Source organism: Caretta caretta, chromosome 2 (assembly GCF_965140235.1).
Source record: "Caretta caretta isolate rCarCar2 chromosome 2, rCarCar1.hap1, whole genome shotgun sequence".
In the NCBI taxonomy this organism is placed as follows: Eukaryota; Metazoa; Chordata; order Testudines; family Cheloniidae; genus Caretta; species Caretta caretta.
In genome coordinates this window covers 197894309-197909425 of record NC_134207.1, presented here as the reverse complement: position 1 = coordinate 197909425, position 15117 = coordinate 197894309, and the positions used below count along the sequence as shown (strand labels likewise).

Sequence of the window (15117 nt, the reverse complement as noted above, 5' to 3'; positions counted from 1 at the left end):
AAACAAACGCTTACTCAACATATTAATGAGGCATTTTCAGAGGAATATTTTTCTCTTATATCCAGTGTTGTCATATGTATTATGCTTTTTACACGCGCTAAACAGCTTCGAAGTGTTTCACAGACCAATAACATCACAGGATCTGCTACTAACTGATAGCTAATTTACAATACTCTGCAAATTAAAAATACAAACAAAACAACACTCCACCTGTTCTCCCCCAACAGTCATTAAGCATTTGACACCATGATAATGCACCACTGGAAAATTCACTGGCACCAATTGTAGAAATGCTGGATATGCCAGTTTTAAGGTTGACTACTTCTGTTCATAACAGTTTAAGATTTTTATAATATAAACTTAAGCTAAAGCCTAAGAGAAAGTATTTAAAAACAAAATCCATCATGGCACAAAAACACAACTGACTAAATTACTACCCTAACTCTGTAACTGTAACCCTTGTTTCTTCCTATCACCTACCTTCACTCATTTCTTATCCACATGTTGTAACATGTCTGATTTAGACTATAAATACTTCAGAGCATGTTCCATGTCTTTAAACCACACACCACACTTAAGGACTAAATTAATATCTTCATTTACATGGATTCAAGGTGAGTGAAAGGAAAAGGCCACCATTTTTGACATCTTGCCTATTTAAAAGTCAATTTTATTTAAAAATTGCTTATTTTTGAAACAAAAACACAAACATTCCTTTTTAATCAGACAAATAAAAAAGGTTAAGTATGAAAAATTCTATTTTTCATTGGTTCAAGGAGTTAAAATGCAATTATAAATAAGTGAACTTCAACAATGTTTGTGTTAATTTTTTTTTAGGAGTAAAAACCTTTGGAATAGATCTATTATGCTGTATAAGAAACAATCATACTTCAGAAGAAATAAAACATGCAGACAGAGGTAACAGTTGTAAATACTACTCATTTATGCTCAAGCTATGTGCTCAACATTGCAATGCAAGTGATCCAGATTCAGAGAGCATCACACATGGACAGTTTAAGTTTGGATAATTGCCTGGTATGTTAATATTATCCTCTGTCTTCTTTTCCTGAACTTCTAAATCCTCCTCAGGTGGATGGATTATTACTGTGGGAATAGCATCACTGGCAGGTGACACCAGCAGTTCCTTGCCCTGAAGCTGACTCGGCTGGGAACTTGTGGTTGCCAGGCGGCCGCTGCTAGGACTGGAGGGTGGTGTGTTTTGAGGGGTAGGTAGTGGGGTTGTACACCTTGAATCTGCCGGGGTTCCAGCTCTTGAAGAAGGAAGAAGGTAATGGAGAAGAAGGGACAAACGGTTTTCTCCTTTCAGGGAAATATTTGAAGCAGAGAGACCTGTTCGCAAAGAGTGGTGGGAGGCTGAAAGGCCTTCCCCTGAGATAAAACAAATAAATGAAACACAAAATGAAGTTTACAGCAGGGAAACAAGCTTTTTCTTAAAAAAGACAAATTATGCATGTACAATTTACATAGTAAAATACAATCTTTAAGAGCAAAAAGTGTCACATTCATGCAGGTGAGATAAGAGTTAAGCAAGATGCAAGAGTGAATAAGATTTTTAGATATTAGAAAAGTCAGCAGATACCTTACTGACAAGTACCAATTAGCACATAATGGGGATTTAGGAGAAAAGGATATGACCAGTAATTGCTTAAAAAAGGTCCAATAAGAATTTAGCATATGATCCTAAAATATTGACATCTAAAATAATTGTTTCACTAGATGTTAAAAAGGAAAAAAATTCAAATTCAGATATTACTATATACCATTTGTACTGGAAGCTTTTTTACTAGGCTAAGACATAATGCTACTGTAACAAGGTCAGATCAGGAGATTTTGAAGCATTTGTACCACAAATTAAATATAATTACTTGGCCTGCTGGGACAGCTTGTTCAAGTCATTTTACTTCTCTATGCCTCAGTCTCCCCATCTGTGAAATGGGGATAATGAAACTCTTTGTAAAGCACTACATAAAAGCTTGTAAAGGGAAGGAAGGAAATAGTTAATATTTGATATTTCAGTAAAACTTATTGTCGAGGACAAAGGCAGGCATCAGGTTTCCAAGTTAAAAATAACCTACTAAATCTAACCTAAAGCAGAATATCTTAAATCATTTGCATTCACTAACATTTGGTCAGGGACCAAATTTCAATCTATTAGCACTAAAAGGTGTAGTCCAACTGACATCACTCCTGTCAGTTATTTGTTCATAGCATAAGATGCTATCATATTTAGAGCCGGCCAAAACTTAATGTTGACATTTTACAATTCGTTTTCATTACATATCAGAATGAAAACACATTTTCAGAATTTTCCATGAAATGGAAGTTCCCCAAAGTTTTATTTGGGGGAAAAAAATTAAAAATCTTCATTTAAAAACAAAAAAGTTGCAACATTATTTTTACGTTTATAATTTTTGCATTATTTCATTACACCTTTGTAGTAGTGGTGGTGCATGATATGACACCATGTCAAGTCATAACACATCATCATATAACAATATAATAGTTGAAATACTCCATTTTTTAAAAAAAATTAAGGGTAGCTGCTACTTAATATAGGTTGCAGCAGCCTATTTTATGTTACTCCTCGGGGAATTCTGTGCCAAAAAATTAAAAATTCTGCAAAATTCTGCATATTTCATTTATCAAAATAACACTACATAATCATGCCAGTTTCAATTATTTTAGTAATTTATTTCAAAATACCTGTCAAAAATTACGTCTGTAACAACACAGACAAAAAAAATTTGCCCAGAAGTAGAGAATTAAAGAACCCCTACGACAACCCAGTTCCTGTTTCTCTGCCACCTCCCCCTCCCCCGAGCTCAGCTCCAGGGTGCCCCCTCTCAGCCCAGATACCCGCACCCTTCCCCTCCCCACCCAGAGCCCAGCCATGGGGCACCACCCAGCTCAGACACTCGCACCCTCACCCCACAGAGCCAAGTCACACCCCCCAGTCCAGACACTGACACCCTTCCCTCCCCCCCCGAGCTCAGCCACACACCCCAGTCCAGACACTCGTACCCTCCCCCAACCTCCGAGCTCAGCCATGGGGCCCCCGCTCCATTCCAAACACTCACACCCCCTCCCTCTCAGAGCCCAGGAATCCAGAGGGAGAAACAGCCTGATGCTGGGTCCCAGGTTTGTATGGAGTTTCCTGCATGCCGCTGCCTCCTTCCTTCAGGGTGTGCCGGGAAATGCAGCTGCCAGGAAACCTTCAGCTACCTCCCCGTCCCCCTGGCAGTGTCTTATTTGCAAGCTAGGGAGCTGGGCTCTGCTGGACCCAGCAGCTCTGCAGCCCATTTTGGTGGTGGGGGAACATTAATTCTGCACAAATTCTGCATTGCGCAGGTGTACAGAACTCCCTTGGGAGTATTACGTTCTAGATCAAAGGGTCTCCTGTTTGCGCTGGAGTGAAATGTACAAGTGTCAAACTATACTACTCCTCGATCTATTTTATTACAATCTCATTCATCTACTTAACCTCAGGTTTCTCCAAATCTTTCTCTCTCACCCTTGCCACACAATGCAGTCTCTCTTTATCTTCTTGTTTCCCCATTATTCTAAGATGGAGAATAGAGTCACATCCTTCCCTCAGAGACAAGTTTCTGGTAGGTGCCTGTTCTTCCCTACCAGGGAAGAAGATTCTAAAGAGTTCTCTATCTTCATCCCACCCTTTCCCTGGGGAAGGTGGGGTTGGGGAAGAGCATGTCTAGAGAACACTGACTGCAACTCCCCAAACGTACATGAGTAGATGCACAATGACTGGTGTTCCATCTCAGGCAGAGCAAGAATATGATGAATTTTGCTAAAGATCTGGAGGTGAAGGTATCTCTCTCTCTCAAATATTACACCATCAGGCAGGTACCAAAAAACACAGACGCATTCAGTATTATCATGTGCAGTATACAATGTATAAGGAGGACCAACATACTGAACAATCCTAACATTCTTTTGAGCAATGGAGAAGTAGTGTCCCTAAGTATACAGAAAAAACTCAAATTTAGAGGGTTTACCTGAAGAGTGCATTCTACAGACTGAATCTTATTTAAAATTATTTCATTTTCAGTATTAGAGATTTGAAATTAATCTCTAGTGAACTGCTGCTTCGGTAGCAAATTAGACTGATAAAGCACAATGTTCTATTTTGCATGTTGTAATTAAGAATCCAATGTAGTCCATAATGTGAAAAGCAACTTAATTTGTTTTCAAGACCAGGAAGATATCTTACATGGGTATTAAATTCTCTGAATACTATTTTCTAGGGATGCAGATGTATGGATTAGGCATGTGTTATTTAGACTTGGAACTCTGCAGTTTTCTTGCAAGTTTCAACACACATACTGAATAAAGCATCAGTTATTCACTGCAACTGAAGTCTGCACAATCAGTTCAAAGTTTAGGACCATTTTCTTCCTTTTAGAAACCAAGACGTGTGAAACATCCTGGCAAAAAAACTGTTTTCAGTATGTGCTAACATCAGATACTGTCCAGTTTTTCTAATCCTCAGCGTACATTAGGAAAAGAGCTAGAATATCTCTATGGCACAGATCAAACTCAGCACACACTAGCACTTAGAACAACCCAAGTAAGTACATGTTCCAAGGCAGCAGACATAACACATCTTGCACCAGAATGGTCAAGAACCCAAGTACTTTATTTTAAGGAGAGACATTAATCAGGCTCGGACGGGCCCCAATACTTCAATCCCTACTAGGCCAAAGCTCTCAAGTCAACCAGTAGATGTCGAGGTGGATGTGACTGGAAATCCAAAACAGAAGATGGAGAACTCGAGGGGGGTGGCAGAGGCCACAAAGGAAGAATAAAAGGTAAGATAAGCTGTCCTGGAGTGATAATGTTTGAACTTAGGAATTGAGTACCTGGAAAAAATGCATCAGGATGCCAGAGTGTGGTCAGAAATTAGTTATCAGCAGGAGACATGGTACATCCTGTGAAGATGTTTTTTACCTAGGTTCTACTGTACTAAACAAACCTTAGCTAGAGGTAGTTTATTATTTTGAATTTAAAAATATGAACTCCCTTTTTGGACAACTATATGAAAGCAAAACTCAAGTAAGATGAACACAATTAATACAAAATAAAAATTAAAAATTTCACTGACCATTAAGACCTTGATTAAGTCTCTAAAACAATAAATAAAAGAGACTGAATTGGAAGCTATAATCCGGTAGTCAGACTCCTTGATGCACATGAAGCTTTGCCTGGCTGAGGTAATAGGATGACTTTAAACCTTCCAAAAATATAGAATTAATTGAAACATATCCTGTGAAAGTGTTATGACCAACTGAATATATTGCTGGGCCACCCCCCCACGCAGCACACACTCCCCCTCCCCACCACCAGCAGCCCCTCAGCAGTGATTCCCCCAAGATTTAGTCAAGTGTATTTATAGTATAAATCATGAACAGGTCTCAGGCTGTGAATTTTTGTTGATTGCCCATGACCTGTCCATGACTTACTAAAAATACCCATGACTAAATCATAGCCTTATTCATAACAGACAACTAAACCATACTATAGCATAAATAAAGACAGTAAGTCAAGACATCATAGTGGTTACAAGGAGCAAAACAAGACTTTATACATGCAAAATATAGGTAAATGTCCCAACTCCACAAAAGAACCACCACACAACTTTTACATACCAAGGAGGACTCAGAAAATGTATCCACTATTATCTGCTGTCTTCTCCCGCCTCTCCCGTGTTAATATATATTTGTATCAGGTTAGAATAAATTAGATGCTACAACTTATCTCACCATTTCGTTCAAGCAAGTGAGGGTCAGAATGTTTCTTGCCTATATCTGCAAAGGACCGAACCAGGGGAATCCGACTGCTGAATTTCTTCTCGTTCTGGTGATGGTGTCTCTTGAGGAGAGCTTCTCTGACATGCTCTCTTATGGACTCATCCAGCTGACCTGAAGCAATCATGTTGTCCAACACCATATCTATCATGAGAAAAATACTAAAATCAAATCTAAGTTAAATATATGCATACCCAAGACCACCACATCAACTCACATCTGAAAAATCAGTAAAATTAATTCATGAAGAATCATGTTTATTTTCTTTGGCAAACTGTGCATCTAGATCCACTGAAAAGAAATAGCCAAGAATATTGTGGGCCAACACTTCAAATCTACGCACTTTGAGCAAATGTTTCTCTGGATCATTCAACAGTATTCTTTCCAAAGCACACAGCACTTTAAAATACAAGGCCTACAGGAATAAATAGATTTGTTAACCACTTAACAAAATATTGTCATTCATCTTTATTTCAACTTCCTACTTACTACAGCCTTCATTACAAAAAGCAGGTGTGTATTGTATTCAATGATACATCAAATAAACACCACTCTTCACTGGAAAACAGTGCAGTTGCAAAAACTACCACAAGCAAGGGCTTGATGTACAAACTGGATAGAAATCTCTGCATAGCAACCTTAATTCTGGAATTTCCTAATGTCTGAGTGCTTGATTTTTCAACTTCAGTGTTCTTTCAACATAGTTGAAATGACTAACCTAATCCTTCAAATGTCTAAACTTTCTTTTTTTAAGTTGCCCTCACCTTCAAGATTCCTTACCGGACTTTCCATTTCACATTTTTACAAAAGAGTGAGAATGACATGTAAAGTGTCGCAAAACTGGTCAATTTGCAAAATTTGGGTGGGTTTTTCGATATTTTTAATCACATGAAAATATATGATCAGCCATGTTTCCAAAATACCTCAAATATAAACTGAGGAATGAAAATCTGCCTATATGGCTGTGTAAAACAACAACCAGCATTTTCTTTTACTGACTAGTTTAAAGAATCTTGAAAGATTTCTAGGCCGACACCTTAAGTTGCACAAACTCAGTAACACAAGCCTTATCTGGAAGAAATTTGTATGAATCTGTTTTGAGCAAAATACAAAGACCTTTTTGTTACATTTTACCATTTCTAATACTTATATTGAGATCCCTAGTAAGGTTAAGAACTTACATTTATATAGTACCTGTTGTATTAAAAGATGATATAATGTTTTATAAACAAAATAAACTATGCAGGGATCACTATCTACCACAGCAACACAGTCTCCTCTGAAGATAAACACGATTACAGCACATAACACCACACACAGCAATCTATACTGGTTAAGATATGTTTCAGAGTAACAGCCGTGTTAGTCTGTATTCGCAAAAAGAAAGCTTATGCTCAAATAAATTGGTTAGTCTCTAAGGTGCCACAAGTACTCCTTTTCTGGTTAAGATATGTATCTAACTGAAAATGAAAAGGAATTGAGGTAGGCCAAATATAATTACAGAAGACACTTGGTTAACATTATAGCTTTTATAAGAAAGTTCCCTGGGATCTTTAAAATGCCCACAATGTCTGAAATTTTAGTAATAGTGTGATGCTCTGATACTCAAATGAAGTGAGTCCTATAATGTTAATTTTTTAAAAAAATAGTCTTTAGGATATACTATATATGCATCTGTTCCTCTTTCAGAGGAAAGAGAGATTAACTAATATATTATTCTTACAGGAAAATCCACTACCATAGAATATTGCCCTGAATATCCTATTAAATAAATCTGTTTTAGCAAATCTAGATTAGACAAGTAATTCATTTTAAGATTTATTTATTTATACATATAAACTGTGGAACTCATTGTAACAGGATGTCACTACGGATGAAAAATTAGCAAGGTTCAAAGGGAGATTGGACATTTATATGAACAACAAGAATATCCAGCCAGCATTGTAATAGATAATGATGAAAAAAATTGGAAGAGATTAAACCTCATGATTCAGAGTTTAAGCCAATCTCTAACTACTAGGGATTAAGAAGTTTTTTTGTACCTTTTTCCAAAGCATCGGGTGCTGACCACTGTCAGAGACAAGAAACTGGACTAGATGGACCGCGGGTATGATCCAGTATGGCAATTCTTGTGAACCTATTTGTGATCTGATATTTCTTGGTCTTAGTTTTATTCATCTAAATCTGCCCAACCAGAATGCCCCTAACACAGGAAACATTAGGTTTTGTGTGCACGTGTTAGATAGAGTGAGAGTGGCATGACCAATTTTAAAAGGTACTTCAAACTTAGATGAAGGGTATGAAAGAATGAGCAATGGTCTGAACTGCACTGCAATTACAGATCTGCAAACAGGAACAACCCTCACTCTGATCTACATACTGTACACACACCACATGCTCACAAAATAGTTTATAAGCAATAGTTTATAAGCCAAAGTTATCCCCCATCCTTTGGCTTTATTCTTAATATATGTAATGAAGTCCTGAGACAGGACTGTATTTAGAAACATAAATTTTAGTTTGAGGTGGTGGTTGTTAGGGTTTCTCTTGGCAAGATGTCCTGCCCCTCCCTATGGCTCTGCAGCCTCAGAGAGATTCTCAGCCTTTCATAGTTTTGAATAGGAACCAACGAGACCCACTAAATCTGTCTGCAACATGAGAAAACAGAACAGTTTTACACCTCCACAACAAGTCAAAGATTGATATCCAGTCACTGAGACCCTTCACTGGAACTGGAAAATAGACCTGTGTGTCCAAATATTGACAGTATTATGCATGTCTTTCAATATCTTCTAGCTCAGCTTCTTTCAGTATTTACGAACTTTTTAGAAACATGACAAATACTGAAGATGACTTGGAAAGTTCTTTTGCGCTAACATCACTGACAAATATAATCTGACAAAACAAAATCTGTAGGTTTTATTTACTTCAAAAGTGTGTACTAAATGCTCCCACTAAATAAGCTAAGAAAAGAACTCAATACAAGGAGCTAAAGAGTAAAATTTTCAGAAGCTCCTAAGTCACTTAGGAGATTTTGAGAATTCTACTGAAAACTCTTTGTCCCTCCCTCTTTTGGTACCCCATGATCCTGCTGGTCAGCAATAGGACCACTATGAGTCACACAAATGCATCACTCAGTGAAATCACAGTTACCAGGAAAATGGAATGAAACTAGCCCAAAGGATCTTAAAATAAAAGCCACTTGCTATTCTAAGTGTATATATATATATATATATGCAAAACGTTTTGAAAGCTGCTTTTACATACTCAGAATTAATTAGAGACCATTGAGGACATTCAACATGCTAAGTTAAATAACATAAGTTTTGTTTCAGCTCACCTCTTACCATTGATAAAGTGAAAGTTTAAATCAAGCTGTGCAACAATGAACTGCACTAATAGCAATAGCTAACATCAGCTGAATAGTGCTTAATAGTTTACAGCACAGTACAAATTATCCCTCAAGTATCCTGATACATATTTACATTTCACCTGTAGAGACAAGAAGATACATTTGTTGTCCAACCAAAGATTAGAACAAAGACAATTTAGGGTATGTCTAAACAGAAAGAAAAACCCGCAGCTGGCCCATGCCTGCTGACTAGGGCTCGTGGGGCTTAGATTGCAGAGCTGTTTCATTGTTGTGTATATTTCCTGGCTTGGGCTGCAGCCTGGGCTCTAGGACCCTGTGAGGTGAGAGGCACCGATAGCTCGGGCTCCAGCCTGAGCCTGGAAGTCTACACAGCAACGAAACAGCCCCACAGTCCAAACCCTACGAGCCAAAGTTGACTGGCATGGGCCAGTCACAGGTGTCTAATTACTGTGTAGACATACACAGTATGTCCCAATGGGACTCCTCATGTGAGTGAAGTTTGCAGAAACAAATCTTAAAGACAAATTGTAACTGAATATAAAGACTAAATGTAAACTGCTTTCGTGTTTTTAAGTCACAAACTAGTGTAAACTAGCAAAGATTAAGTCTTTCAAAAAAACTTTTGTTACAACCTGCTATCTCATCTAGTGTGTTTGCTCTCATGTCCAACATGACTGTCCCATTTAGAATACAGCTTCTCAGTTCAAAGAGACTGTGCAGAGACAGAGTTGCCACATAAGGTTTGCTCCATCGATCACCACCATCTTCAACATCCTCCTCAAATTTTAGCCACCTGAAATATAAATATATATTATGGCATATGTACAGATTACTACTGAAGAGACTTTTTTCTGTTTGCAGTAGGCTGCAAAACAAAAAGTATATCCACCTGCTTATATCATCTTTTATTTCTGTCTACACCCCCTTTCAGCCCCTATGCTCCATGCTCAATCCTTCTACCTTAATGCATCCTCTATCATCCATTCCCATACTTGACTCTGCTTTTTTTCATGCCACTTCTTATGTTTGAAACAACAGCCCAGATCCACAAAAGGATGTAGGTGTCACAACACTGAATACCCCAACGCCTAACTGCTAGGTGTGTAGAAAGTCACTGGAACAACAATGGGATTCACACAGCCTGAGTTTGGTGCCTAGTCTCCCCACACAATGTTTGGGGAGAGAGAGGGGCCTAAAATTGGAATTCACAAAAGCCAGCCTGCTAGACAGGAAGCTGCTTAAGCTAGCCAATGGGAAGTAGTGGGAGACCCAGGTTCAAGTCCCCGCTCAGCCTGAGGCGAATAAAGGATTTGAACAGGAGTCTCCCATCTCTCAGTACATTAACCATAGAGCTATGGGGTATCCTCATGTGGGGCCCCCTCAACCTCTCCTGCTGAAGCTTTTTCATTTTGGATAAGCAGTCATGGAGCAGGAGGACTGGACACTGTGTCTTCCAGTTACCAGATGGGTGCCCTGATCATCACAATATAGAGTCTCTCTCTCTCTCTCATCTTTCTCTAAAAAGTGAAACTCTTTCAATAGGAGAGACTGTGGAAGACCCACGTCAGAATTCCCCGTAGCCCAGTGATTAGGGTCTCCCACATTCCAGGTGAGTGCTCTAACCACTGGGCTAACAGTTATAAGGGAGGTACTACCACCAGCTGAATTCAGAATGGGGCACAATGTGGTAGGCAAACTCAGACCACACCTACTGGATCAAGTCCCACAGTAATGAGAGATGAGGGAATGAATGTTTACGTATTCTGCTTTATGGATCACGCTTGGGTTTGGGTATGAGATAGTCAGCCGGGCACCCAGAGGTGGAAACTTAGGTGCTTAAGGAAATTTCACCCTGAGAATTTAGGTGCCAAGTGAGTTTAGATACCTATAGAGTTAAGCAGCAGCTGAGCAGGGGTTTTGTGGATTGCAGCAGCACCTAAATCCAGGTGCCTAAGTACCTTAATCTAGGTGCCTAAGTACCTTCGTGGCCCAACATCTCTCTGCCCAGGTACCAAGCATGATCAACCAAGACAGAGCATTCCCACACTCAGTTAATCTTTTAACTGTATGATTTATATCCATCAAACAGAGATTGTAGGCTTTTGGAGTCAGAAACATGTCGAAAATATTTAGTTTATAAATCACTATGCATATCTATGGTACTATACTAATAAATGATACATAAACTGCAAAGTCAAGCACTCAAAAGTTAGGAAATGCCAGATTTACAGATGCTCATGCAATCTTAGTTCTGCCTCTTGGGTGTCCAAACTGTGCATTGTGGAAAAGATAGTATGCGATCACGTAATTAAAGATATCAGATACAAAAGACTATCACAATGCATATGCACAAGGAGGGGAAAATTAAGGTTGCACAGGAGAACCATAAATCTGGCATATGCTAACTTTCAAGTACTTGACTTTGCAACCTAATTAACATTTTTTTAATGTAGTTTAGTGTGTGTTATTACCTAGCTTGGGGTTCTTTTGTTTCTTGAAAGAAAAATACAATAAATTAGTATCAATGACTTCCCGTCCTTCCATTTTTGTTTACTTTTTGTCACAGCAAAAACAATACTATGTAACTAGAACATCTGTACTCACTGTCAGTTATCCCTATACTGTTTGCAACACTACATTCAATCAACTTTAGGAAATAAAGTCAGCACAGCAACAATAAAGACCTTCAAGAAATTTCCTCCAGAGGTCTGGGTATAGTTTCAAGGAGGGGCCCAGAGAATCAAACTTTCAATTTTCATTGGTGTTAATGTTAACTGGGAGGCAAATTTCCTGCTCATTGACTTGAAAATTCTAACCTAAAATTGATTTCTGAGGACAAAGTAAACAAGATCAGTGGAAAAGGTTACATGAAACAGATCTATGTTTGGTTCACCTGGCAGTTTCTTTCCATTCATATTCTTCCCCATCCTTGAAGTACAGTTCATCCATTTCAGTGAAGAGATCATGGGGAATGTGTTCTTCATCATCATCCTCAGTACCCAGAATAAACTGCACTCGTTGGGATGGGGTGTCTTGATGGAAAAAAAAATGATTTAAAAGGTAATACTTCTATTGAAATGTTAACACCTTGCAATAATTAAAACGTTATCCTCCCTCTCACAGTGGAGCGAGTGTTGGAACATGGAGTGTTGAAAATCTCTCATCAGAAGAAGATGGGAATAGTTTGCCAAATACAGGTTTCCTGTAATGGGTTTCTAAAAACAAAAGGAGGAGGATGAAAATAAGCTACTTCTATACTCTAGTTAACACACTTGTGAAATTATGACAAGAGCTTAAAAATATTTAAACTCTTGCCATAATTTCACACCTCAAAACAAACATCAACAACAAAATTGGTAACATGAAAAAAGTCAACACAAACTCAAAGGGCAAGACATCTTAGTCTCATACTTGAAAGCAAAATAGATCATATCTATTTTTTTCTCTTCAAAGAGAAGCACAATTCGACTATAGACATTAAAAAGGAAAATAAGCCCCAGACAATAAATCATGGAACTATTATAATGGTTGTCCATTTCAACAGACAGAGGTAAGGTTGCACGTGGGAGAACTTTGGTTGCTTACGTGAAAATTTTCCCTTCTTTGAAGGGATAAGTCCACAGATGCTCAGTGGGGGTCATCACCAGTCTGCAGCTCTAGGAGGCAAAATCAAAGCTGACTGGAAGGCTGGGGACTAGTCCCCCCCTTCTGGTGACTCCCCTTAGTTTCAAGATGCTGCCAAAACTAGCCCCTCTGGACCATAAAACAAAAAAAATAAATCTCTCAACCTGCACCTTGCAAAAATAATATTCAACATGAGGTGAACAAGAAAAGTTTAACCGCAAGGTAAACAGATCTGCCTTTTTCAGGGAGGGCCAGATTTGCGGACCTCTCTCTTCAATGAAAAGAACATTTTCAGGTAAGCAATCACAAATTCTCCCATCCTCTCTCAGGGTTATGTCCACAGATCTTCAGTGCAAGATTTTCTCAAAGTGAAAATTCCTAGGGAAGGAACAAAATGTCACAGAGAAAGGATTGGGCACTTACTCAGAATACTCCTTTCTCAAGAAGCTGACCAAGTGCTTCACTGATGCTACTTAGAATCAAACACATTGAGACCCAGGGTTGAGAGTTCAATCGTTGAGGGGGCCATTTAAGGATCTGGGGCAAAAATTGGGGATTGGTCCTGCTTTGAGCAGGGGGTTGGACTAGATGATCTCCTGAGGTCCCTTCCAATCTGGATATTCTATGATTCCATGATACAAGTACAGAGGCAATATTCATACCTTCAGATACAAATACAAAAATGATACACACATACAGACAGCATAATCATAACCAGCAAATTACAAGCTTTCCATAGACACCTTATTTGACCTCCTTTGTACAAGATTTAGTGGAACTACACAGACCCTCGCTAGAACACGGGGTTCGGGATCCATGCGCGGTATTGTGTTAAAGCGGGGGCCGCGTTACCATGTATCCCAATTTAAACATTTAAATTTGTGTCCATCGCTGCAACCACGCTACATGCGAATCCGTGCTCTAGCGATGTGCGCTCTAGTGAGGGTCCACTCTATCGGACCTTGGTTGCAACAATAATCTATATGGTTACAGTTCATGTCAATAACATCACACTCATTTATTGATATAACCATTAAAATCTGCTGATTTACAACTAAATAGAGCCATTATAATAGATTTGGTATATCTTTTTGCTACCTAGGATGATACACTGTAACTATATAGATCTATTTAAGCAATTATATAGCTTAGTATTTTTATTAATTTTACATTTTAGTACATTAGAAAATGGTGAAAAATATATTGCTTATTTACTAGATAGTTGACTTCTGGTTCATGACTTGTGTCAAGCTGCATTAGGATGGTAATGAGAATTTAATTAAACACACAGAAGTTAGATTTTTTTTCGACTTGATTCATTCTTTACATAGAAAAGCAGTCTTTAACTCAAAGTCTTTTGAGAGAGTCATGGATTCAACATATTTATTTTTTATTTAAATGTTTTAAAAATTATAAGACGTTTAATACAAAATATGCTACGGCCTAAATTCGGATTTCATTTTAAATAGATTTTTAAAAAGAAAAAAATCATTAAAAAAAATCCATAGTTTTTTTTAAATAAAGGTGTTTTTTTTAATCCACCTTGGTTTGGTGCCTCTATCTGCAACCCACAAGGAAGCGGAAGAGAAGGAGGTGAGAACACCGCAAAGGAGTGGCCGCTGGTGCGGGCTTTAGGGACGCAGGCATGACCTCCATCTGGCGCTCTACCCTTCTGGCGTCACTCCCTTCATGGAGATGAGGAGGAAACTTCTTGTTCCATACTCAGTTCTTTTCTCGTCATGCCTGCCTCTTTTCCTGCTGAAGCAACCCCATCCAGCCTGGGGATCAGAGCTGGCCTATTCAATCTTGCTTGGCTCCCTTTCCTGCCCAGATTGGGCTACAAGGTTCTACCCACAGAGCTTGCTGAGCCCCCTAACAGGGCATTCAATATAACTGGGGAAAAGGAGGAAAAGCAGGAGTCACAGGCCTTTCCTTTTGGCTTTGATGTTTCCTCGTCCTAGCTCTCTCTTAGAAGCCTGAAGTGGCAAACTCTTCAGAAGAGAGGTGGAGCAGAAGGAATAATCTCCACCAAAGTCAAATTTGGCCCTGGATCAGGGATTAGAGAAACTGGGTCAAACTGTTAGTCTAACATTTTTAAATTAAGTTTGGAATTTCCTTCAGAAATTTGCAGTAGGAAATTTGGATTGAGCCACTGGCCACTTTGGGGGTAGAAAAAACTTCAGGAGGTGGGACACTCCCTTGCTTTTGGTCACTCTCAGGTCACCCCAAGCAGCAGACAGGCTGAAGTACTCACTGTAATACATCTGTGGACAATAC

The 15117-nt window shown here is 38.7% G+C and overlaps 1 protein-coding gene across 8 annotated transcripts in view; it reads right to left on the bottom strand.

The window, feature by feature from the left end:
* SLC4A7 (solute carrier family 4 member 7) overlaps positions 1-15117 on the bottom strand; it is a 161301-nt gene that overhangs the window by 50489 nt on the left and 95695 nt on the right. For 6 of the 8 annotated variants that reach the window (XM_075125726.1, XM_075125724.1, XM_075125725.1 and 3 more), the window contains exons 4-7: positions 12110-12248; positions 9849-10009; positions 5799-5987; positions 1033-1389 (exon numbers count right to left, since the gene is read on the bottom strand). In XM_075125726.1, the coding sequence (XP_074981827.1) occupies positions 1033-1389; positions 5799-5987; positions 9849-10009; positions 12110-12248 (846 nt within the window). The remainder of the gene's footprint in view (positions 1-1032; positions 1390-5798; positions 5988-9848; positions 10010-12109; positions 12249-15117) is intronic. The other 2 variants (XM_048838624.2, XM_048838625.2) reach the window with 1 other exon arrangement.